Below are 23,812 nucleotides of genomic sequence, written 5' to 3'. Positions count from 1 at the left end.
TCCATTGAATACCTATGTACGGTATACTGTCCATGTCCAGAAAGGTAATAAAAACATCTTCAAAGTAGTCCATGTGACATCAGAGGGTCAGTTAGATTTTGTTGAAGCATCGAAAATACATTTTGGTCCAAAAATAACAAAAACTATGACTTTATTCAGCATTGTCTTCTTTTCCAGGTCTGTTGTGAGCGCGTTCAAGTGTAGTGATATCCGGTTCGCGAACGAATCATTCGATTTAACCGGTTCTTCTTGAACCAGTTTACCGAATCGAACTGAATCGTTTGAAATGGTTCGCATCTCCAAATTACTTAAGCTGTTAACTTTTTTAACGTGGCTGACACTCCCTCTGTGTTAAAATAAACTTTAACGCGCTCACAACAGACCCGGAATAGAAGACAATGCTGAATAAAGTCGTATTTTTTGTTATTTTTGGACCAAAATGTATTTTTGATGCTTCAACAAATTCTAACTTTCTAAATTCTAACATTTATTACCTTTCTGGACATGGATAGTATACCGTACCCACAGTTTCAGTGGAGGGATTGAGAGCTCTCAGACTAGGGCTGAAGCGATTCAAATTCCTTTGCCTAGAAGCCTCTTTTAATGTATTTTAAATCTCACGTCAGGTTTATTTCGCAATGATTTTTTTAAATGTGACAATGCGTTTACGTCACACACAAAGTGGAAGGAGACACAATCGCTGCGTCCGAAGTTCGCATACTGCAAGGAGTCAGCAGTGTTTTGATTTGAGGGTGCGGGCAAACATAAAGAGAACGTCGTGGCGTGTGTCCATTGCAAGATAGAGCTGGCATACCACAACTAGGGCCCTATGATTTCCACAATGCAGAAAATGCGGATGGAATCGCGGAATCCAGTCATAAAAACGGAATTTACAGTTTAACGCGGAATGACACGGAATTTGCCAAATTTTTAATTAATTAATAAAAAATAGGTCATTGCACTTACATCAAATCACGATATGGACTAATATCTGTAAATATTAAGTCGGAACTAATTTTTTTATAGTGAGATTAATTGATTTATCGACTATCACGACAGGCCTACTATTTACATCATTAAAATAAAGTTTACGGAAACTCGTTTTTCCTCGTCAATCATTCTCCATTCATAAACGTTATTCAAAAAGGGCGCGTCTCGTGCACGGTAAAACTCTCTCCAATATATCATATGATATATTTACATTATAATGCTTGATCTCTAGATAAAAGGCTGTGGATTTGCATAAAATGACTTTATTTTGTGTATTTGTATTTTATGTTTGTTGCTGTTTTTAAACGACTCGCTTCCGTCTGCCTGTTAGATCACACACATCACAAGGACTATGAATCGGCATCAAACGCACAATAACTGGAATTTAAAACTGTGAAGAAACAAATGATCAATAAACTGTTGGACAGATATACATTAGGATTTGTGCGCTCAACATTTCTTCGCTTTGTGCCGTGAACTTTTAAATGCCAACTTGAGCAGCGCAGCGCTGCACACTGTGACTCCATGCTGCTTTGAGCACATCATTCTGCACAAATATGGATTTTAATAGTTCTATTGAAATATTACCTAATTCTTATTATTGTTACTATTAATCTGGTTTGTGGTGTTTTAGATGTTATTGTTAATTTTGTTTATTTGAAAAATTCAAACATTTAAATGTTCTATTTATTATTATATATAATATTTGATTTAAATGTTATTCTATTTGCTCGATTTCATTTAAATTATATATAGGCTGTTGTTTGTGCCTCTTAAACTCTGGTGTCAATTAAAAATGTTTCTTTGAAGGTCAGTGAAAATCACTTTATCAGTCTTCTTATTCAGCAAGTTCATCAGTGTGTGTTCGTTGAACTGCACTGCCATTCAGCTCAGTGGTATCATAATTTTCCTTTTAGACATCAAACATGGAACTCAACTCAAGAACTCAAGGTTCTTTTATTGTCATTCTGTACATGTTGCCACATAAGAACAAAATACTTACTCCGGACCAGCAGCGTAAAAAAGAATTAACATACAGCATACATAGAATAATTTAAACACAATTTAATAGACTAAAAAAAATAAAAATAACATAGTAGATATAATATGTACAGTATATGTCACGATCGGTGTTACAGAGAACACAGGAGAGAGAACCAAGTGCAGGTATGTGACTTTATTAAAGGGCAAATCCAAAGGGTAAACAGTCCAGGCATGAGTCGAAACCAAAAACATCCATCCAAACATAAACCAAACAAGAAGACAAGGCAAGGGCAAGAACTGACGGACATGAATTAACATTACATTTAAACAAGGACTCCGTGACTAAGACTCAGACAGACCAGGTATAAATACACAAAAGGATAATGGGGAAACAGGAGACAGGTGGGGAACAATCAATTAACTAGACAAGGAGGAAGGTGACCAAATAAGGAGACAGGAAGTGATAAATGATAAACACTGTGGGAACTGAGGACACCTAGTGGAAACCCAGGGAACACAACCCAGACACTGTGACAGTACCCCCCTTCTACGGAGCGGCTCCCAGACGCTCCAAGACAGACACAAAACAGAGACCAGGAGGGAGGCGGACAGGTGGAGGCTCAGGGGGAGGGACGGAGGGCCAGAAAAGAAAAACATGGGGAACAGGCACCAGAATGTAACACAACACAGAAAGACCAGGAGGGAGGAGACAGACATTAACACAAAAACAAAAGGAAAAAACAACATGAAGCCCCCCAGGGCGGAGCCGAAGACCACCATGTCCGTGTGGTCGGAGCAGAAGCCCCCCAGGGCGGAGCAGAAGACCACCCCGTCCGTGTGGTCAGGGCAAACGCCCCCCCAGGGCGGAATGGAAGACCACCACGTCCATGTGGTCAGAGTGGAAGCCCCCCAGGGCGGAGCAGAAGACCACCACACCCTTGTGGTCAAGGCCAGAGTCCTCCAGGGTGGAGCAGATGACCACCACGCCCCTGTGGTCGATGCCGGAGTCCAACAGGGCGGAGCAGCAGACCACCCAGTGACTTGACTTGACTCTGGAAGGTCATTGGTGGCTGGCCCTGACTCTGGAAGGTCATCGGTGGCTGGCCCTGACTCTGGAAGGTCATCGGTGGCTGGCCCTGACTCTGGAAGGTCATCGGTGGCTGGCCCTGACTCTGGAAGGTCATCGGTGACTGGCCCTGACTCTGGAAGGTCATCGGTGACTGGCCCTGACTCTGGAGAGGTCACTGGCACCTGACTCGACTCTGGACTGCCTGTGGAGACTTGAGACGCCTCGGCATCGGGCACCGCCTCGGCCTCCGGAACTGCATCGGGCACCGCCTCGGCCTCCGGAACGGCATCGGGCACCGCCTCCGGAACGGCATCGGGCACCGCCTCCGGAACGGCATCGGGCACCGCCTCGGTCTCCGGAACGGCATCGGGCACCGCCTCGGCATCGGGCACCGCCTCGGCCTCCGGAACAGCATCGGGCACCGCCTCGGCCTCCGGAACAGCATCGGGCACCGCCTCGGCATCGGGCACCGCCTCGGCATCGGGCACCGCCTCGGCCTCCGGAACGGCATCGGGCACCGCCTCGGCCTCCGGAACGGCATCGGGCACCGCCTCGGCCTCCGGAACAGTCTCGGGCACCGCCTCGGGAATGTCCTCCTGGACGGCATCGGCCTCCGGAACGGCATCGGGCACCGCCTCGGCCTCCGGAACAGCATCGGCATCGGGAACCGCCTCGGCCTCCGGAACAGCATCGGCATCGGGCACCGCCTCGGCCACCGCCTCGGGAATGTCCTCCTGGACGGCAGCGGTCCGCTCGGCAACATTCTCCGGGCTTTGAGGAACGGTAGACGCCTGTCTCCTCCTCCGCCCTCTATGATGGCGAGTCGGTGGCACCTTGTCTGGAGACTCAGGCGTTGAGTCGGCCATCTTGTGCTGTGGTGCTGGGCTGGCGGCCATCTTGTGCTGTGGCTCTAAGCTGGCGGCCATCTTGTGCTGTGGCGCTGGGCTGGCGGCCATCTTGTGCTGTGGCGCTGGGCTGGCGGCCATCTTGTGCTGTGGCGCTGGGCTGGCGGCCATCTTGGGCCATGAATCTGGATCAGTGACTGACTTGGGCATTGGCGCTGGGTTAGCGGCCATCTTGGCGGAAGAGACAGGAGTGGCTGGGGCATCCCACAGAAGCCTATGCTGCAAGAAGTACACGAATTCCCAGAATTCCAGTGTCTCTAAATGCCCCATCTCCTCCTGAGAAACTGGATCATCCAGCCCGCTGTTGAAATAATCCTTCAGAGCCACATCGTTGTATCCCATACCCTCGGCCAGGGACCAGAACACCTGTGCCAGGGCACCCACCTCATTGCCCTCTTGGCGGAGGGCGATCAGCCGGAGATACTTAGCTCTCCGCTCCGCCATCTTGGCTGGGGAACGGGAAAAAAACATACCGCTGGATCTCAGTGTGACGGAGTCCTTCTGTCACGATCGGTGTTACAGAGAACACAGGAGAGAGAACCAAGTGCAGGTATGTGACTTTATTAAAGGGCAAATCCAAAGGGTAAACAGTCCAGGCATGAGTCGAAACCAAAAACATCCATCCAAACATAAACCAAACAAGAAGACAAGGCAAGGGCAAGAACTGACGGACATGAATTAACATTACATTTAAACAAGGACTCCGTGACTAAGACTCAGACAGACCAGGTATAAATACACAAAAGGATAATGGGGAAACAGGAGACAGGTGGGGAACAATCAATTAACTAGACAAGGAGGAAGGTGACCAAATAAGGAGACAGGAAGTGATAAATGATAAACACTGTGGGAACTGAGGACACCTAGTGGAAACCCAGGGAACACAACCCAGACACTGTGAGAGTATAGTTATAAGGTAGTCATTGCTTTTCTTTAGGCCTTACTTAAAACGGTCAAAGGGGCTTCCAACCGAATTTTGCTTAGGGCCCCCAAAGGTCTAGGGCCGGCTCTGTGTATAGGTACCTCAACCCGTCAAAATAAAAGTCCTATTTAGTTTAAAGACAAGTATTTGCCAGATATGTATTACTATTGTTCGGCAGAATTTACATAGCCTACTACTAAAAAAAAATCAAACATTATTTTTTTAAGGTTTAATCAAACAACATTTCTTCTATGTGTTATTTTTAATAGTAAATCCCCTTTGTTTACCAAAAAGTTAAGTTTGCTTATGTTAATGTGCATCTCAGAAAATGCTTTATTTAAAACCCCAACTGAATGGCACTTTAATGTACTTAATTCATCTGTCAACTTTATTGTCATTGTTCACAGTACAAGTACAGACAGAGAAACAATGAGTAAAATTAAATGTTTATTTTTTATGTATGCATTGCATTCTATGCATTTAAAAAATACAAATATGTTTTTTTTCTAAAAAAGGAAACTTAGTTGTTCATTTTAAGAGACGCAGTCTTATTTTCTCTTGCATAATTAATATTGCACTTTAAGCAAAAACACATTTTATGCGATTACTCGATTAATCGATGGAATTTTTGGTAGAATACTCGATTACTAAAATATTCGATAGCTACAGCCGTATCTCGGACTAAATCTAAAATATCTTAAACTGTGTTCCGAAGATGAACGGAGGTCTTACGGGTTTGGAAAGACATGAGGGTGAGTCATTAATGACATAATTTTTAATAATATGAATAATATGAAATAGGTAATGTATCAAATACGGTTACTAGATTCTAGGTTCTGGCCATACTGTATATATACATATTTAATTTATTATCCTGTCAGTGATCCATTTTTATACAATTTTCATAAATCTCATTTACATGCATATTATTTTTCAGACCATGTTCTCATTAATCCATAAACTCTGAGAAGTGCTTTACCCGATCCAGCTTTTTGAGAGTTTAAAAATAAATAGGACATTATTTTCCACTATTCACCAGTCCCCACTTTTGCCATGTATCATGTTGCATTCTTAATAATTCAATCAAATTATTCTTCAAATTCAAGACCTCAACATCAGCAGACTGTATGGCATGAACTGGAAAATGCCACTTTTTTTTTTATTAGAAATATAAAATTGTTTTGTTTTTAAATATTGATTTATGCTTATATGGCATACATACATACATACATACACACGCACACACATACATATATATATATATACATATATATAAATATATAAATATAAAATGTAAATAAAAATAGCTAAAAATATATGTTTGTTTGATAATGATGCATAAAAATATTAAAGTATGCATGAATAATAGTATAGTGTTTTAGTATATTATTTTGCATGTAATTGTGTTTAATCATTTTATTCATTCATTTATTGCGACTTATAGGGCTTGCATTACTTGAAATTATTAGAAAATTATGTGAGCATGCACTGGCATACCATTTCATGATTACAAAAATAGCGTATATGGCTGTGTTCTAATTGCCGTTCGTGTAAGAACATTTTCACATCAGTTTTTAAAGGGATTGTTCACCCAAAAATGAAAATTATGATCATGTACTCGCACTCACTTCAGTCCTAACCTTTATGACTTTCTTTCTTCTGTTGAATACACAAGAAGATATTTTCAGAATGTTTCAACTGCTTTGGTCTATACAATGAAAGTCATTGGGGTCCAAAACATAGTTAAGAAAAAAGGCTAAGAATTTATTTTCAAAATATCTTGTTTTGTTTTACAGATCATAATTTGAAGATAAATTATGACAGAGTGCTCATTTTTGGGTGAACCATCTCTTTAATAAATCTCATTTTTTTTCATTTGGGATCAAATCTGATCTTATGTGCATTTTATAAATAAGGCCCCTGATTCTTTTCATGCCTTACTTTTGTGCTCCCCATCTCTTCCCTTCTTCCCCATCCTACCTCTCTCTTCTCTTCTTTTTCTCTCTTTCCTCTGTCTTGTGCATACCAATGTATGTGTGTGTTGTGTGTGTACCTAGCTGGGGGACTCTGGGGTTACGCCATATCACAGCTCCATGTACTCACCTTGTTGCCTTCAGTTTCCATTGTCTCATTCAGACCTCCATCTGCTCCAGCCCAGCTATCTACATCTCTTTCCATCAGCTTCACCCCTGTCTCAGCAGCCTGGGCCTTGCAGAGAGGTCCCAGGTAAAGCTCACTTTCGTTTTCCACCTCCATAACCACCCATTCCATTCAGAGGGCCATTTCCCACTTGTTCCGTATTCATGTTTCTGCCATTGCATTAGAACTGAGTCCAGGTGCCAGTGCCTCCCTGCTAAACAGTCTGCATTCGCTTCATTTTTGTTTCCTGCTGTTGAATAAGCGCTGTTGCTTTTTTTCTTTGATTGGTCTGGATCCTGTCCTTCACACTCCATCCTACCCCACTGCAGGACGTCTCCAGAGGTTCTCCGAGTTTCTGGCTGTGTTTGACTGGCGTCAAGCTCTCTCCAGTCGGAAGCACTGTGGTCCAGCAGTGAGGTGTATTGGAAGACATCCTCTCTGAAATTCTCACCCCAACCAATTGGCTTTGGACACAACCAGGTCCTGTAGCCCGGAACGTTTCCAAAGATGCATTTGCTCCCCTGGACACACCATTCCATTCTCTTCACAGTTTTCTGGAGAACTAGAAGGAGCATGTCCCGAGACCTGATGCCATCCTCAATCACCCTGTGATCTGTATTGTTCCTGGGATGATGCCCTTCTGTTGCCCTGCTCTAGTCAGGAAATCTTTCCATGCAAAAGGCCCTGAAACCCATTCCACAGCATGACGGATAGAGACAACTTCTTTTTATTTAAAGGCACTGGGGTGGCGGGATTTTTTGGGGCTGAGGTGTGTGTTTGTGACTGACCTTTGGTCAGAAAGGCAGCATGCAATGATAGAAGTGTGGGGTCCTGACTCGGACTTCCACAGTCAGCCATCCAATCCAGAGCACTTAACTTAATTAACTCCAGCATTGAATTAACTAAAAATTTAAATTAAATTTAAAATTAAAATAAATTTATTAAATTAATTATTGAATTAACTGCAGAGGAGAAACCTACGTTACCTCCTTGGTCTAGATGATAAATGTGTTTGGTTGTATGCGTGTGTGCATGTGTTGAGTGGTAAAATGGGAGGGGCTTATTGTATCCCTGCCCTCTTTTATACTACTGGTCCAAAGTTTGGAATGATTAAGATTTTTTTTTTATGTTTTTGAAATATGTCTCTTATGTCTCTTGAAATATGTGATCCAAAATACAGTAAAAACAGTGATATTGTGAAATATTACTTTAAATAAAAGCAGCTGTTTTCCATTTCAAAATAATCCAAAATACATATTAAGCAGCATGACAGCTTTTAGCATTGATAACAATAATAATAAATGTTTTTTGAGCACCAGCATATTAGAATGATTTCTGAAGGATTGTGTGACACTCACTGAAGTTTGGTGTAATGGCTGCTGAAAATTCAGCTGTGTCATCACAGGAATAAATTACACTTTAAAATGGTTTTTAAATCTAAAACAAATTGTAATAGTTTTTCATAGTGTCTTTATAGTATTTGAATCTGATAAATGTAGCATTAGTGAGCTTAAGAGACTTTGTTCAAAAACATTGGAAAATCATAATTATTCCAAACTTTTGACTGATAGTGTATTAAAAAATCCTCCTCACCTGTCCCACAGATTTAATTTCTCAGCAAACCAACCAGAGTTGTCATTTTGTCTCAACATGTCTTTGCTCAACATTTTTCCCAACTCTCCTGCAAACGTTTTTTGGTAGCAGGATGGGTTAATGTCATGTAGATACGAAGTACTTTAACATGTATTAAGAGAATCGAGATGTTTTGTACGGTGTCATCTCTCAGCTCTGGTGTTTTTTGTCAGAGCAGGCATGTAAATCTGCGCCCCTGGCGTGGAGCGTGAAATGAGACTGTTTCTTCTAACCTTTTTCCTCCTACTTCTCTGATACGGGCATTCCCTGTAGCACATAGCTGTTTCGTGTCTCGTGTTACAGGCAAAAGCTGTGTACATGTTTGACTGAACATTCACTAACAAATGAATTTATTGTTAATAAAAAACATTAAAACTATGACATCTTAAGGAATATACAGAGGAATGGTGAAAATACGTAATGACATTATGAAATGTTAATCAATTCTAGTGGTAATAAGTATTATCTGCATTAAGACAAGTATAGTACACTTCAGAAGTGTAAAGCTGGAGAAAAACTACTATTTTAATTCCATTGACAGTTCTCCCGTTTATAGAGGGAGATATGCCAAGTTAGGCTTCCTTTTTATTGTTTATTTTACTTGATTAACTTGCAGTGACACTGAATCCACAGCTATGAGTCTGGCACATGATGGATCGTCAGGCCTGTAAAAGTTGAGGGGTCTCATCCCATTCGATTGTTGTAGAATCTATATTATTTCTAGATTTTACTTTAATCAGCACAGCTGAAGAATGTTTGGCTCTGATAGCATAGATGGAGCTTATGCAAAGCTTCATTAGCCTGAAATTTGAACAGTATTACGTAAATGGGGCCTTGAACAAGGAATAGTTTCATACTGTTATTCAAATAAACATAATAAAATTTGTGATTAACGGAAATCCAATATTGAGCAACAGATGTTTCGTATCACAATATAATATGATCAATGCAGTATTAAACTTTTCATTCTAATCATATTGTGGTGTGATATGTATTATTTTATATTAAAAGCCTTTGAGTGCTGAAATTAAAATGAGTATAAAAGATATAACTTAAAGAGATCTAGATCTTATTTAACTTTGTCTTAACCAAAGATTGGCCCTAACGCAAAGATATGTTTTTTTTTTTTTGTCATTTATTCATCTTTCCTTTCATTTAAAGGATTTTTTAGAATGTAGCAACGGTGATGTACGAGTATGCTATGCAAAATGCTGTCTCCTGAACTACCATCAAAGAGTCAGACTGGGACAAAATCAAATATTTTTTTCCTTTCTTCCTATATACTGAGGATGAAAATGATTTCCTGCTGAAATGTTGAATCTTTACTTATTAATGTCTGTACAGTTAACAGCCTTTGAATGCGAGTTGTAGCTGGTAGGAGGAGGATTTCTCAAAGTGCAATGGCATTTCAAGGTTTTCCCAACTCATTTGTAAAGGCTTGAGGTTGAGTGAACTTGTATTTTTGCAATAAAGTTATTACCAATGCACTCCAGCAGGGGCACTGCACAGTGTGAGTGTTTTTGTCTGATGATACAAAGTCTATATAAAATAGTATTTTAATGTATACCATTATCAAAATCCTCCCACTGACAGTGATTACTGAACGTCAGGCAAATTTTATAACATATAATCTGCATCATGCCTTTTTTCTATTACACTAATTCAACTGCTGTGTTTACAGTATAAATTCTACTAAAGACATTAAAGGTGCAGTGTGTAAATTTTAGAGGGATCTAACCTCGGTGAGGTTGTGAATCGCAACCAGAGGCTCAGTTCCCCACTCACCCCTCCATTTAGAGAAGCTACGCTGGACGATGCAGGTAAAGATGTCATCGGTAAAGACAGAGCAATGAGATTTTATTTACAAAGGTAAATCAAGGAATTATATTTACTTTATTAATTATTCAATAAATTGATGGTATTGCGAATGTTAATGTACTTGTTCATCATTGTGTCAGTATTTTATTCACAAAACAACAAAGTGACGATACGCGCTCTTCCATGTAAGGGTGTATGTAGATAGAAATGGCTCAATCTAAGGTAATAAAAACAAAACGGTTCATTAAGAAAGGTCTTTATACACCTCAGAATACATTTTAAAATTAAGCTCCCACTTAATTAAATAGACAAATATCTATAATATCATAAAAGCGATGGTCATGATTATGTTTCTGTAGTGTATTTCAAATTGGTATACAACATTATACAAAATATGACAAACTGTGAAACTCCTCACACGCATACAGTACACTAAGCAAATTATCAAAAAGGCTGGACATTACTACAACCTTCAGTTTTTCTACACATGTACAATTTCTAAAGTGTATCCTATATGTTTTTCTAGATTAACACATTTACATATAACAATGGTTCTCAGGCGTTTTGACTTTAAGGCCCCCGAGCACTGATTTAAGAAAGGTATTGTTTGTTCTTTAATAAAAACAATAGTTAGAGAATGGAGGAAAATGTGTATTCAGCTTTTCAGCATTTTAATTTAAATGACATTATTTTAATATATTAACAATTTGTTATATTAATTTATATACTGGAAGTTTGCTGAGGCCCCCTATGGGCCATAGCCTGCTGGTTGAGAACCACTAAAAAAATCCTTTTTGGGTGGTTGCCTCTATACCAGGAAAAAGAATCCTCACAGAACCTGAAGGATTCTGGAAATAACTGGTTAGAGGAGATGAGCACAACTTCGGTTTATATAGACAGTTAGCTCCACAAGGTGTCAGTATACAGTAGATGGTGTTCTGAATATGAGTATTTTAAATTTTTACTCTACTTTCAACAGTGTTTTTGTGATGTAAAGGTACAGAAATAACATTCTTAGAACATTCTTAGTTCAGTGAAGGACACCCCTGCAGCGAGTCAGTGGTTAAATTTCATGTGTCTTTATGTGTTAAAATTGTGACGGCTTATTTATGTACAAGAAAATATGACTTTTTTTTTCTTACAGGTAGAACTGTTCCTGGAATGCTTTCATTTTTGACATGTGCTCAGTGGTTTTCAACCCTGAAAATAAATAATGGCACATTGCACATTCCTCTTTAGTTTAGTTAGTTTAGGTCAGGGGTTGGCTATGGGCTGAAATATGTGCCACTAGAAACTGAATTTGAATTGCTAAACTTGAATAATTGCATTGAATAACTGAATTTGAATAACATAATTTGAAAGTGTATTGTTTAATTTGAATCATTGCATTGAAAATCTGAATCTGAATTGTATAATTTGAAATTGTATTTATTCAAAAACAGAATCTGAATTGTGGTCGAATAAAATTTGTCCAACAAAATTTGATCCTCACTTAAAGTTAAACTCTCTATATATCTTCACATTCACTTCTCACAATTCAGATTCAGTTCTCAAATTCAATTTCAAGTTACTGAGACAGACATCCGGGTAGTTGGAGGATGAAGGAAGAGCAATCCAGCCCAGATCAATAGATCACGTTCATTGGCGCACAGGAGCCAATCAGAACCTACGTTTTGAAGCAAAGTACGTACCCACCATGAAACAAGGAAGAAGTGCTTGCCTTGCCGACTGACTTGACCACCATGGATCCGCCTGGGACAAATATGGTAATGACAATTTTTTTTTTCACGATCTAACGATCTTTAGTTTAATGGTGTAGCTGTTTTGTAGAAACGGGGGAAATTACATCTTTCTCGATGTGTTGCAAACACAGTAGCTATTATCCCACGTTTTTGTGGTTATGTACTAGCTCTGGTAACAACATCTTTGCTTGGCGTTTATTATTTCTAAGCATTTGCCTCTTCCTCCGGTGAAAATGTTGTTGCCGCCAAGTAGACTGGTCATGTCTTCAGCGTGATTATTTACGATAACTACTCCTCGTGATTGTCATTGTCAGGGTACTGCTTACTAAGAGGGAGAGAGAGAGTAGTAAGCCTGTATGTCTCACTATGTTTTGACAAGGAGACAACTCAGAAGTAGTCAATTCAACATATTTGCTCACAGATGCAATACCTTCCCATGGTCCTGTTGGGCCCAGTGCCCAACATCAAACTTTAGTATATTTTTTTAGTCAATAAAAAAAGTCAATATATTGTCGCATTTTAGTTAGATCTATCCCTCCAAGCATCCGTCTCCCCACCAGTGGATTAATGCATTGACCAGTTAGATTTAATGCTTTTTAAATTGACTGAGCTGTTACCATAAAGGCTCACTGTGCTGTGTGATGTACATTTATTTTCAACAGTACAAAGGTTTTTTTTTGGTTGTCAGTGTTCCCATATGATTATTATTGATCAGTTTGTCCTGACCATAGCAAAATTACTTTCTCTCAAAAGTCCACCTTTTAACTTAAACTTTTATATGTGGCTTCTGTACTGAGTTTATTGTACACATTTTTACATTTTAATTTTACATTATATTTCATTCTTGTGTTTTGTCATTTCAGCAAAGCTGACTTCATTCCTTCAACTTCAAAACAAAAGTGAGCATTTCTAGGTTTGTACGCTTCTATATTCTCCTTCAAATGTAAATAACCTAAGACTCTTAAACTTTTGGGGCCAAGTACCTCATATCATGTCAAAGAATCCAGGGATCACCTGTAAGCGATGACCCTACAGAAGCAACAAAAAAGTAAATGGCAAAAATATGCAAATACTAACACACAAGAGAAAGAATAATTCACGTACATACACCACAGTTTCTGAGAAACAAGAGGAAGGTGAAAGAATTTAAAGCAATGTTTGAATGCAAAATAGACTGAGTTGAACAGATTACATTTATGTCTGTTTAATTGTTTTTATAACAACATACACATAAATCATAACTTGATTTTGAAAGATTTGTAAACCGATGCTCTACGGTTAACAATGATTTTTGATGATTCCTGCTTCTGATGTCTTCTGACCCCGTTCTGCATGATGTCAAGAAAGTCTTCCAGCATACTGTACTGTATATTACACAGGCAGAGAGGAAATAATTATTGTTATTATATTACATTACATTTTTATATTTTTCTTTACCACAGAAGCTCTGTCCCGAGACACTCTGGAGCTAGTTGAGACTGATGATTCCCCAATCTTCCACAATGGACTTCACATAGGATGAACTGTTTCCAGTTTCAGCAAAACAGCAAGAATTCATTGATGGATGACTGCACCTTAGAACTCTTCACTAACACTGCCTGCATCACCTGGGCCACAGAGAAAACAATGTTACTGCCTGTACATAGCACAATTAACCTTTAACCTTACAGCTGAATCAATGCAGTAACACTGTTAACTACTATTGACATTGTACCAAATGTTCAAACTGAATATACAGAGGAGAACTGGTCCCCAGTGTTTTTGATTAGTCTGGTTTCTCCAAAGGTTTTTTACTCCATTATCTACATCTTGCAGATTTTTCTTTATTAACCACTGTTGCCTATGGCTTGCTTGCTGTATGTATGAAGACTAAAGCATTTAGCACCAACTATTAAAATAGTGAGGGTGTTTTTGACCATATAGACACAACAGTATGTCTTTCTGTAAAGATTCTTTGAAATGTTATGTATTTCGAAAACTGTATAAATGGCTTACATTGATAGTGTGCATATTGCTTGAACATTTATATGTAAAAAAAAAAATCAGTAGAATTATTATAATGTCCTTTTTATGTACTGTGTTATATGTGTTAAACTCAATTACAATTGTAATTTCTGTCATCATAATTTAAATAGTGTGATAATTACTGTATGATAGTTTCTTAAATAATAGACAATCAGTAATTACAGTACATTAACTGCCTGTAAGCAAAACCATATATAACAACGTAATTAATTATTACACTTATTACGACCACTGGCATGGCACCAACATACCAAAACTCACTGGTTAAATCTTATGTGCCCTCCAGAAGTTTGCGCTTTGCAAGTGAACGACACCTCGTGGTGCCATCCCAAAGAAGTTCAAAATCACTCTCACTGATCTTTTCCTAGACTGTGCCCAGCTGGTGGAATGACCTCGTGATCTCTTATCACACCGGATCCATGGTGGTCAAGTCAGTCGGCAAGGCAAGCACTTCTTCCTTGTTTCATGGTGGGTACGTACTATGCTTCAAAACGTAGGTTCTGATTGGCTCCTGTGCGCCAATGAACGCGATCTATCGATCTGTGCTCGATTGCTCTTCCTTCATCCTCCAACTACCCGGATGTCTGTCTCAATAAGTTGAAATTGAATTTGAGAACTGAATCTGAATTGTGAGAAGTGAATGTGAAGATATATAGAGAGTTTATTTTTAAGTGAGGATCAAATTTTATTCGGCTACAATTCAGATTCAGTTTTTGAATAAATACAATTTGAAATTATACAATTCAGATTCAGATTTTCAATGCAATGATTCAAATTAAACAATACACTTTCAAATTAGGTTATTCAAATTCAGTTATTCAATGCAATTATTCAAGTTTAGCAATTCAAATTCAGTTTCTGGTGGCACATTTTCAGCCCATAGTTGGCAACCTACGGCACGCGTGCCAACAGTGGCACGCAGAGGGATAATCGCTGGCACGCAAGCAATAAGGAAAACTGTATAATGACGTACAGTTTGATGTAATAACTTCTCATAGTCACACAGCCTGTTAGGAGCTACAAATACTATTAAAGTGTGAGAATTAACTTGCATGGATGCACGTGCAAACACTGCACATACTAGGTGCTTCAGATCAAAGCCTCGTTCTAACAGCACTCGTCAATGTCAAAATCACTGAGATGGCCAATCAGATCAAAGTAGGCGGGGTTTACTGCGCGAAGCGTCAGTTTAACGTTAAAGAGAGTGAGGTAAGATGAAGCTGCAAATCGATTAACATTAGTCAACTTTTAATAATACGTTTTACCATAGAAATGTTAAATGACCTAAAGCTATATCCAGTGATGGTGTCGATTAATAAAAGTAGCGTGACAACACTCTGAATGCTACTTTTTGCACAGCACGATCTCAGATCTCTGTGTGCGAGTGGTGTGTGTTGTGTGTGTGTGTGTGTGTGTCTGTGTGTGCACGTTCATCAATTAAAGCAGTGCATTAACGTTGATTAAACGTTAAAAAAACGTTTTTTTTATCGTATAATAAAAAATTGTGTATGTACCGTTTAAATACATAATTATATCGGGGTGTGTGTGTGTGTGGGGGGGGGGGCTGTGTTGGCACAGTGGTTAACCATAAAAATAAAAAATGGCACGTCATGCCGAAAAGGTTGCTGATCCCTGGTTTAGGTAATTGACAGTGATAGAAAATGAAATAATAGCTGTAGGTGCCAGGTTTGGGTTGACGTCTTTTATTTTGAAATTTATTTTTTGGTTTGTTACGTCACTTGCTTTAGGTGCATATTACTTGTTAGTTTGTGTGTGGTTGGCATGGAGGAAGGGGGTGAGTAGCTGGGACGCTCACTTTCTGTTGACCGTTTTCATTTCATTTGGATTTATTTCATTTCTTTTCCTTTTGTTTACTTTACCGTCATCATCATCATGTTGCTGTTCTTTTCAATGTTATAATAAATCACATGGATCTACTATGGAACTATGGAAACGCGTCAATCTTTAATCCCTCTACTCAGCCTCTTAGCGGTTACTGGCTGCCGCTATATTTAGTCAACAGAAAACGGCCACTGTTGGATTTGATTATCGTGGATTGGAAAGGATTTCTACACACACCGCATGCACGCGACATGCTGACGCACACACTGAAGTGAGATCGCGCTTCTGTATCCGGAAGGCAGAAGAGGTATGTGAGCGGTTTTGCTATGTTTGGCTGCAACATTGCTGTTTATTGAATGAGAAGACGCTAGTGTTGCTGTCTTTGGATACCGCTTATTGGATGGATAGCGGTTGTGGAATGAAGTGCAAGTTTACTACGCACTCGTGATCGCGTTGTGGTGGTGCGTTCATTCATGAAATTGTTGGCTTGATCTACGCGTTGAATACAGCGCCGTTTGGATTACTTGGATTGCGTTGTGAGAAATGGACGCAAATGAGTCTGCGCACGCTGCTATATGCAGCAAAAGAAAACCTAAGCTTACAGCAAAGGCCTTGGCTCTTAGAATTGAGTCGTTGCAAAAGGATCGCAAGTCTAAGGTGAATCAAATGAAGAGCTTAATTTTATCAATGAAAGATCTCATGGAATGTGATGAAAATGCTTTACAATTGTCTTCAATGGTGGGATCTTTAAAATGTTTGAAAGATGATGCATCTTTGTTGCATAAAGAAGTACTTCCTTTTCTTCCTCCTGAGGAACAAAACAAACAAAATGAGTGGTTTGATGCAGTTTCTAAGCACAATGATGGATTTGTGGAAGATGTGGAACGATGGTTGAATGAAGCTAAGAATCTGAGGAAAAATGGTCAAATAACAGAATCAAATTCTACTCAACATTATGCAAATCATTGCCCATCACTTTCTGTCATTCATCATCCAAAAGCAATGGATAATTGTGCTGAACCTCATCTAAGCTGTGATACTAATGTTCCACCTTCTGCTGAACCAGTTTCATCATCTCATAATATGCATGTTCTAAGTGAAGATCCGAACTGTGACATGGACGATGGTGATGTGCAGAATCAGATACAGCCAACCGATAGTGTCTCTAACGTGGGCAGGAGAACGACAACTACTCATGGATCTCGAACCAGTCGATCTTCCATTGTATCTGCTCATCTTAAGGTTAAGGCCGAAATGGCAGCCTTGTTGGCACATCAGAAAATGTTGTCACGGAAACATGTACTGGAGAAGGAGGAGGAGGATTTGAGGAGGAGAAAAGAACAAATGGAACTGGACACTAAAATTGCTGTATCCATGGCCAAGATGAAAGTGTATAGTGACGTGAGGTCAGAACAAAGTGCTTGTACAATCTCTTCTGATGCCAGTGCGTTAAGGGCAAGAAATACTGGAACCAGTTCTCTTAACCCTAATGTGGAGCCATTTTTACCTTTGAGTTCACATTCAATGCCACAACATCTACCTGTATTTCATATACAGGCTCAAGCAGCACCAGAGAATCCGATGCATTTTCCAACTCAGTCCGCTCAACAACAGCAACAGAGTGTAAATTCTAACACAAGGTTGACACATTCTACATTACCCAGCATCAGTCATGATGGTGGACATGGACCCGGAATGCAGGGTGCACATGGATCAAGTTTACAGGATGGTTTGGCAGGAGGAAGTATCCTTAAGCTTATTGACAAGCAGAATGAGATTGCTGCCCTATTAGTTCAGCAACACAACTTATCTTCACTTCCACCAAGGGAGGTCCCATTCTTTGATGGAGATCCATTGCGTTATCACGACTTTATGCGAACATTTGAAGAAGTGGTGGAAAAGAAAGCAAGTGGCCATGCAGATTGCTTGCATTTCTTGGAACAGTACACTAGAGGGCAACCTAAAGAGCTTGTTCGAAGCTGTCATTTGATGATTCCTTCACAAGGGTATATAAAGGCTAAGGCTTTGCTCAAGGAGCATTTCGGCAATGAGGTAAGAATAGCCTCAGCTTACATGAAAAGAGCGCTCTCATGGCAAACGATAAGATCTGAGGATGCTAAGGCTCTGCAGGACTACAGCCTCTTTCTTAGGAGTTGCTGCAATGCAATGCAGAACATTTATTACATGAACGAGTTGAATCTTGCCTCTAATATGCAAATTGTTCTGGCAAAACTTCCGTATAAGTTTAGAGAAAGATGGAGAATGGTGGCATATGATTTACAGGAAAGACGGAACCATCCAGCTTGTTTTTCTGATATTGTGGACTTCGTAGAAAGACAGGTAAAAATAGTCACAGATCCGGTATTCGGAAACATTCAAGATGTTCTGCCTAGTGGAGGTAGAAACCTGAATACCAAATTACCTCATACAAAACCTAGAAGTAGTTTTGCCACTACAGTCACTGCAAGTGGTGCAAAGGAGTGTGGTGGGAAGGCTGTGAATAAAACCTGTCCCTTCTGTGATGGAGCGCATATATTGGACTCATGCAAGAGGCTTTTTGAAAGATCTCATGCAGAAAAGATGAATTTTCTGAAGAAAAAAGGGATTTGTTTTGGTTGTTTATGTACAGGACATTTCAGCCGTGATTGTAAAGAGAGAAGCATATGTAAAATATGTCATCTCAAACACCCAAGTCTTCTCCATATTTTTCCATCAGAAAGAAAAGGCATGCAGTATAAAGATGAGTCAAAGTCAACAGTGGAAAGTGCTTTTGTCTCGCTCCAGTCCAGTGCTCTTACTGGGGCTGGTAAAGAAAATTGTGCATTGTCTATCGTTCCTGTATGTGTGAAATCAAAGAAAGGAAGTAAAGTTGTGACCACCTATGCCTTTTTGGACTCTGGGAGTTCTGCAACTTTCTGCACAGAGAGTTTGATGTCCAAGCTCAATCTCTCAGCAAAGAAAGTTAACATTCTAATGAGAACCATGAGTCAGGACAAATCCGTTTGCTGTTACGTTTTGAAGGATCTTGAAGTATCAGCATTGGATCAAGAGCATTACTGTGCTTTACCAGAGGTATACACACAGAGGACCATGCCTGTGGGTAAAACTAACATCGCCACACAAAACGACCTTGCTTGCTGGCCTCATTTAAGTCATCTTTGTTTGCCTTCCATTGATGCTGGTGTGGAGTTACTGATTGGTGCTAATGTGCCAGAAGCTTTGGAGCCATGGCAGATTATCCGCTGTCAAGACAGTGGCCCATATGCTATTAAAACCATGTTTGGATGGGCAGTTAATGGACCAATCAAGCGACAGGAAGAGTATGCTGTTAAGGAACGTTCTCACATGACTGTCAATCGGATCACCGTTATGAAACTGAATGAGTTATGGGAGCAACAGTTCAAGGGTGACTTTCCTGAATGTGTGCAAGAGGAACAGCAAGGATTGTCAAAGGAAGATCATCAATTCATGGATTTTGTTTCACAGTCATCAAGACTGATCAATGGGCATTACTGCATTGGTCTTCCACTTAAAAACGAAAAGGTAGTCATGCCAAGGAATAGAGCAATAGTGGAACAACGTGCTCTGAATCTTAAAAGAAGGCTTCAAAAAAACACTTCTTTTCATGCTGACTATACTACCTTTATGGAGAGTGTCATCGCTAAAGGCCATGCTGAAAAGGTTCCCACAGCTGAACTGGAACGACTGGATGGACGCTTATGGTATATACCCCACCATGGTGTTTATCACCCTAAAAAGCAAAGGATCAGAGTGGTGTTTGATTGCGGAGCATCATATCAAGGAACATCATTGAATGAACAACTTTTGCAAGGTCCAGATTTAACAAGTCCGTTGGTGAGTGTTCTTGTGCGATTCAGAATGGAGGATGTTGCCATGATGGCTGACATAGAAACGATGTTTCATCAGGTTAAGGTAAAGCCTTATGATTGTGATCTGTTGAGGTTTCTTTGGTGGACTGGAGGAAACATTGATGCCAACCTGGAAGAATACAGAATGATTGTGCATTTATTTGGAGCAACGTCATCTCCAAGTTGCTCTAGCTATGCATTGAGAAAGTGTGCAGAGGACCATAAGGATCTGTATGATGCCAAGACTGTGGACATTGTCTTTAATAACTTCTATGTAGACGACTGTCTCGTGTCTGTGTCTACTGACTCAGAAGCTGTTCGACTGTACCAGAAGCTCACAGAAATGTGTGCTAAAGGTGGATTCCGATTAACCAAATGGATAAGTAACAGCCGCACTGTGTTAAATGCCATCCCTGAGGAAGACCGAGACAAGAAAGTTAAGAACCTGGATTTGGAACATGACATGCTACCTTTGGAAAGAGCATTAGGTGTGCAGTGGTGTGCTGAATCTGATGTCTTCAAGTTCAAGGTGACCATCAAGGACAGACCTCTTACTCGAAGAGGGATTCTTTCTATTATTAGTTCCATCTATGACCCTCTTGGCTTTCTGTCTCCTGTGATTCTACATGCAAAAATGATACTTCAAGACCTGTGTAGAGAAAAAATTGGATGGGACAGCACTATTCCAACAGTGTACATTCAGCGATGGACAAGTTGGTTAGAGAAACTTCATGAATTGGAGAAATTCGAGGTCCGCAGGTGTTTAAAGCCGGAAAGCTTTGGAGAAGCTATATCTGCCCAATTGCATCACTTTTCGGACGCCAGTGAGAAGGGTTATGGCATGGTGTCGTATTTACTACTTCATAATGATCAACAACGTGCTCATTCCTGTCTTTTAATGAGCAAAGCAAGAGTGACTCCTTTAAGACCTATCACTATCCCTCGTCTGGAGCTCACAGCTGCCACACTTGCTGGTCGCATGGATAAGTTGTGGAAGAGAGAGCTGAAGATGAAACTTCAGGATTCGGTATTTTGGACCGACAGCACCTCTGTCCTCAAGTATATCCAAAATGAGACTTCTCGATTCAAATGTTTTGTAGCCAACCGAGTTGCTGAAATTCGCAGTGTTTCTGAAATCAGACAATGGAGGTATGTTAAGTCTTCCAACAATCCAGCTGACCTAGCATCCAGAGGTCTAAAGGTTGATTCATTTTTAAAGAACCAGATATGGATTTCTGGTCCTCCATTTCTTGTTCAACCACAAGAGTTGTGGCCCGTAGATCCTACTGATGTAGGTGTGATGTCGTCTTGTGACCCAGAAGTGAAAAGGAGTGTTCTGGTGAATACTGTGCAAGTTCATCAAGAGTATGATTTTATGCCATACTTTCATTATTACTCTTCATGGATGCGATTGAAAAAAGGCGTAGCTTGGATCCTTCGATTCAGGAACATTCTAGTTGATCTCAGCAAGGAAAGGAAAAGGTTGATGACTGCTTACTCTGATATGGATAAGGTGCAACGAGAGACTGTTGTTGAGAAAGAGATACAAAGCTTTAAATCCAATGTGCCTGCAAAATTGTTGTCTTCAGATGAGTTGGAAAGAGCTGAATTGGAGATTATTCGTCTTTGCCAAAGGAAGAGATATTCTGAGGAACTGGTTAGTCTACGGAAAGATGGATTGGTAAAACGGAATAGTGAACTCTATAGACTTAATCCTGTGCTTCAATCAGATGTCATCAGAGTTGGTGGGCGACTGGACAAGGCTATGATGCCTGAAAGAGTTAAGCATCCAGTAATACTGGCCAAGGATTTACACATTTCAGATTTGATTCTGCGACAGATTCATCATGACATTGGACATTGTGGACGAAATTACATGCTGGCTAATTTACGGCAGAGATATTGGATCCCTGGTGCTAGCACGGCTATTAGAAGAATTTTGTCCAAGTGTGTGGTCTGCAAACGTCTTCATGGAATCCCGGGTCATCAGCAGATGGCAGATTTGCCACAAGATCGAGTCACACCTGACAAACCGCCATTCACGCATGTTGGAGTGGACTGCTTTGGTCCATTTGAAATAAAAAGGGGAAGGAGCGTTGTAAAACGTTATGGAGTGATATTCACATGTTTAACTATAAGAGCTGTTCACCTTGAGATAGCGAATTCTCTTAATACAGATTCTTTCATCCATGCATTAAGACGATTTATTGCACGTCGAGGACAAGTTGTCGAGATCCGTTCAGACAACGGGACAAACTTTGTTGGTGCCCAACGTGAACTGCAGGAGGCTATAAAAAACTGGAATCATAATCAGATCAATTCATTTCTGCTTCAAAAAGGAATTAAGTGGAACTTTAATCCCCCAACTGGCTCGCACTTTGGAGGAATTTGGGAGCGGCTTATAAGATCAGTAAGGAAAATTCTAAATTCTATCCTTAGAGGGCAAAGTCTGGACGAGGAAGGTCTTTACACACTTTTTTGTGAAATCGAATCAATCCTCAACAATCGTCCAATATCCAGAGCATCTCTGGATGTTAATGATTTGGAAGCCCTTACTCCAAACCATCTTCTCCTCTTAAAAACACAGCCATTTTTATCACCTGGACTCTTTGACAAGAACGATCTGTATTCACGACGACGTTGGCGACAGGTCCAATACATGGTGGATCTATTTTGGAAAAGATGGACCGGGGAATACCTACTTCAACTACAAGAACGCCAGAAGTGGCTGGTGAAGAAACGCAATTTTCAAGTGGGAGATATTGTGCTTGTAGTGGATGATACTGCTCCAAGGAGTTCATGGATAATGGGCAAGATCATTCAGATCACAAAGGATACAAAAGGATTAATACGTCAAGTAAGAATCAAGACCAAGAGTTCCTGTTTGACCAGACCCATTACCAAAGTTTGCCTTCTTCTTGAAACGTAGGATTTTAACTAGGTTATTCTACGACCGACTGACTAATTGACTGACTGACTTGTGAGAGCTCTCAACTGACTTACTGAAGACTTTGACTAAAGACGTTTTAATTGACATGTTTACTTCAGTTGATTATGGACATTGTTCACATTGAAGAATTGGACATTTACATATACATGCATACATACACATACATGTGTAGCCTATACATTGTTTATTTGCGGAATAAAATTTAGCGATTTATATGTATGTAGGTACATATTCAACGATGTATAACTTGCATGATTGTGTTGTATTATGATTATTACAGTTTGTGGGTGTAATAATCAGGGGCTGGTGTGTAGGTGCCAGGTTTGGGTTGACGTCTTTTATTTTGAAATTTATTTTTTGGTTTGTTACGTCACTTGCTTTAGGTGCATATTACTTGTTAGTTTGTGTGTGGTTGGCATGGAGGAAGGGGGTGAGTAGCTGGGACGCTCACTTTCTGTTGACCGTTTTCATTTCATTTGGATTTATTTCATTTCTTTTCCTTTTGTTTACTTTACCGTCATCATCATCATGTTGCTGTTCTTTTCAATGTTATAATAAATCACATGGATCAACTATGGAAACGCGTCAATCTTTAATCCCTCTACTCAGCCTCTTAGCGGTTACTGGCTGCCGCTATAATAGCAAATCTTCAAAAGAACTCTTTTACACACAGCATTTCTGGATGTGACTCAGGAAAACAAAGTTTTTCATTATTGTGCGTGGATTGCTGTTTTGGGATGCCCTTTTCAAAGTTGCCAGAGGGAAACAGATGAACACAAATGTACATATGTTATTTAATTTTTCAGCAAAGAGGCATTCCTGTTTTCTGGGAAGAAAAAAACATAAATATGAAAGTCCAGTACTGAAAACAATTACAGTCAAACAGAGCAGTGGTTCAGAAAATATCCTTGATTCAGATAAGGAT

The 23,812-nt window shown here is 39.9% G+C and overlaps 1 protein-coding gene across 5 annotated transcripts in view; it reads left to right on the top strand.

Moving 5' to 3' along the window:
- LOC132121511 (inactive ubiquitin carboxyl-terminal hydrolase 54-like) overlaps nucleotides 1–7,907 on the top strand; it is a 142,195-nt gene extending 134,288 nt beyond the window's left edge. For 4 of the 5 annotated variants that reach the window (XM_059530992.1, XM_059530989.1, XM_059530990.1 and 1 more), the window contains 2 exons: nucleotides 6,928–7,096; nucleotides 7,339–7,907. In XM_059530992.1, coding sequence (XP_059386975.1) covers nucleotides 6,928–7,096; nucleotides 7,339–7,451 — 282 coding nt within the window. In that variant the 3' untranslated portion in view covers nucleotides 7,452–7,907. The remainder of the gene's footprint in view (nucleotides 1–6,927; nucleotides 7,097–7,338) is intronic. The other variant, XM_059530991.1, reaches the window with a different exon arrangement.
- The last annotated feature ends 15,905 nt before the right edge of the window (nucleotides 7,908–23,812 follow it).

Source organism: Carassius carassius, chromosome 39 (assembly GCF_963082965.1).
Source record: "Carassius carassius chromosome 39, fCarCar2.1, whole genome shotgun sequence".
In the NCBI taxonomy this organism is placed as follows: Eukaryota; Metazoa; Chordata; class Actinopteri; order Cypriniformes; family Cyprinidae; genus Carassius; species Carassius carassius.
Note: the sequence above shows the minus strand (reverse complement) of the source record. Positions and strands in the feature narration are given on the sequence as shown.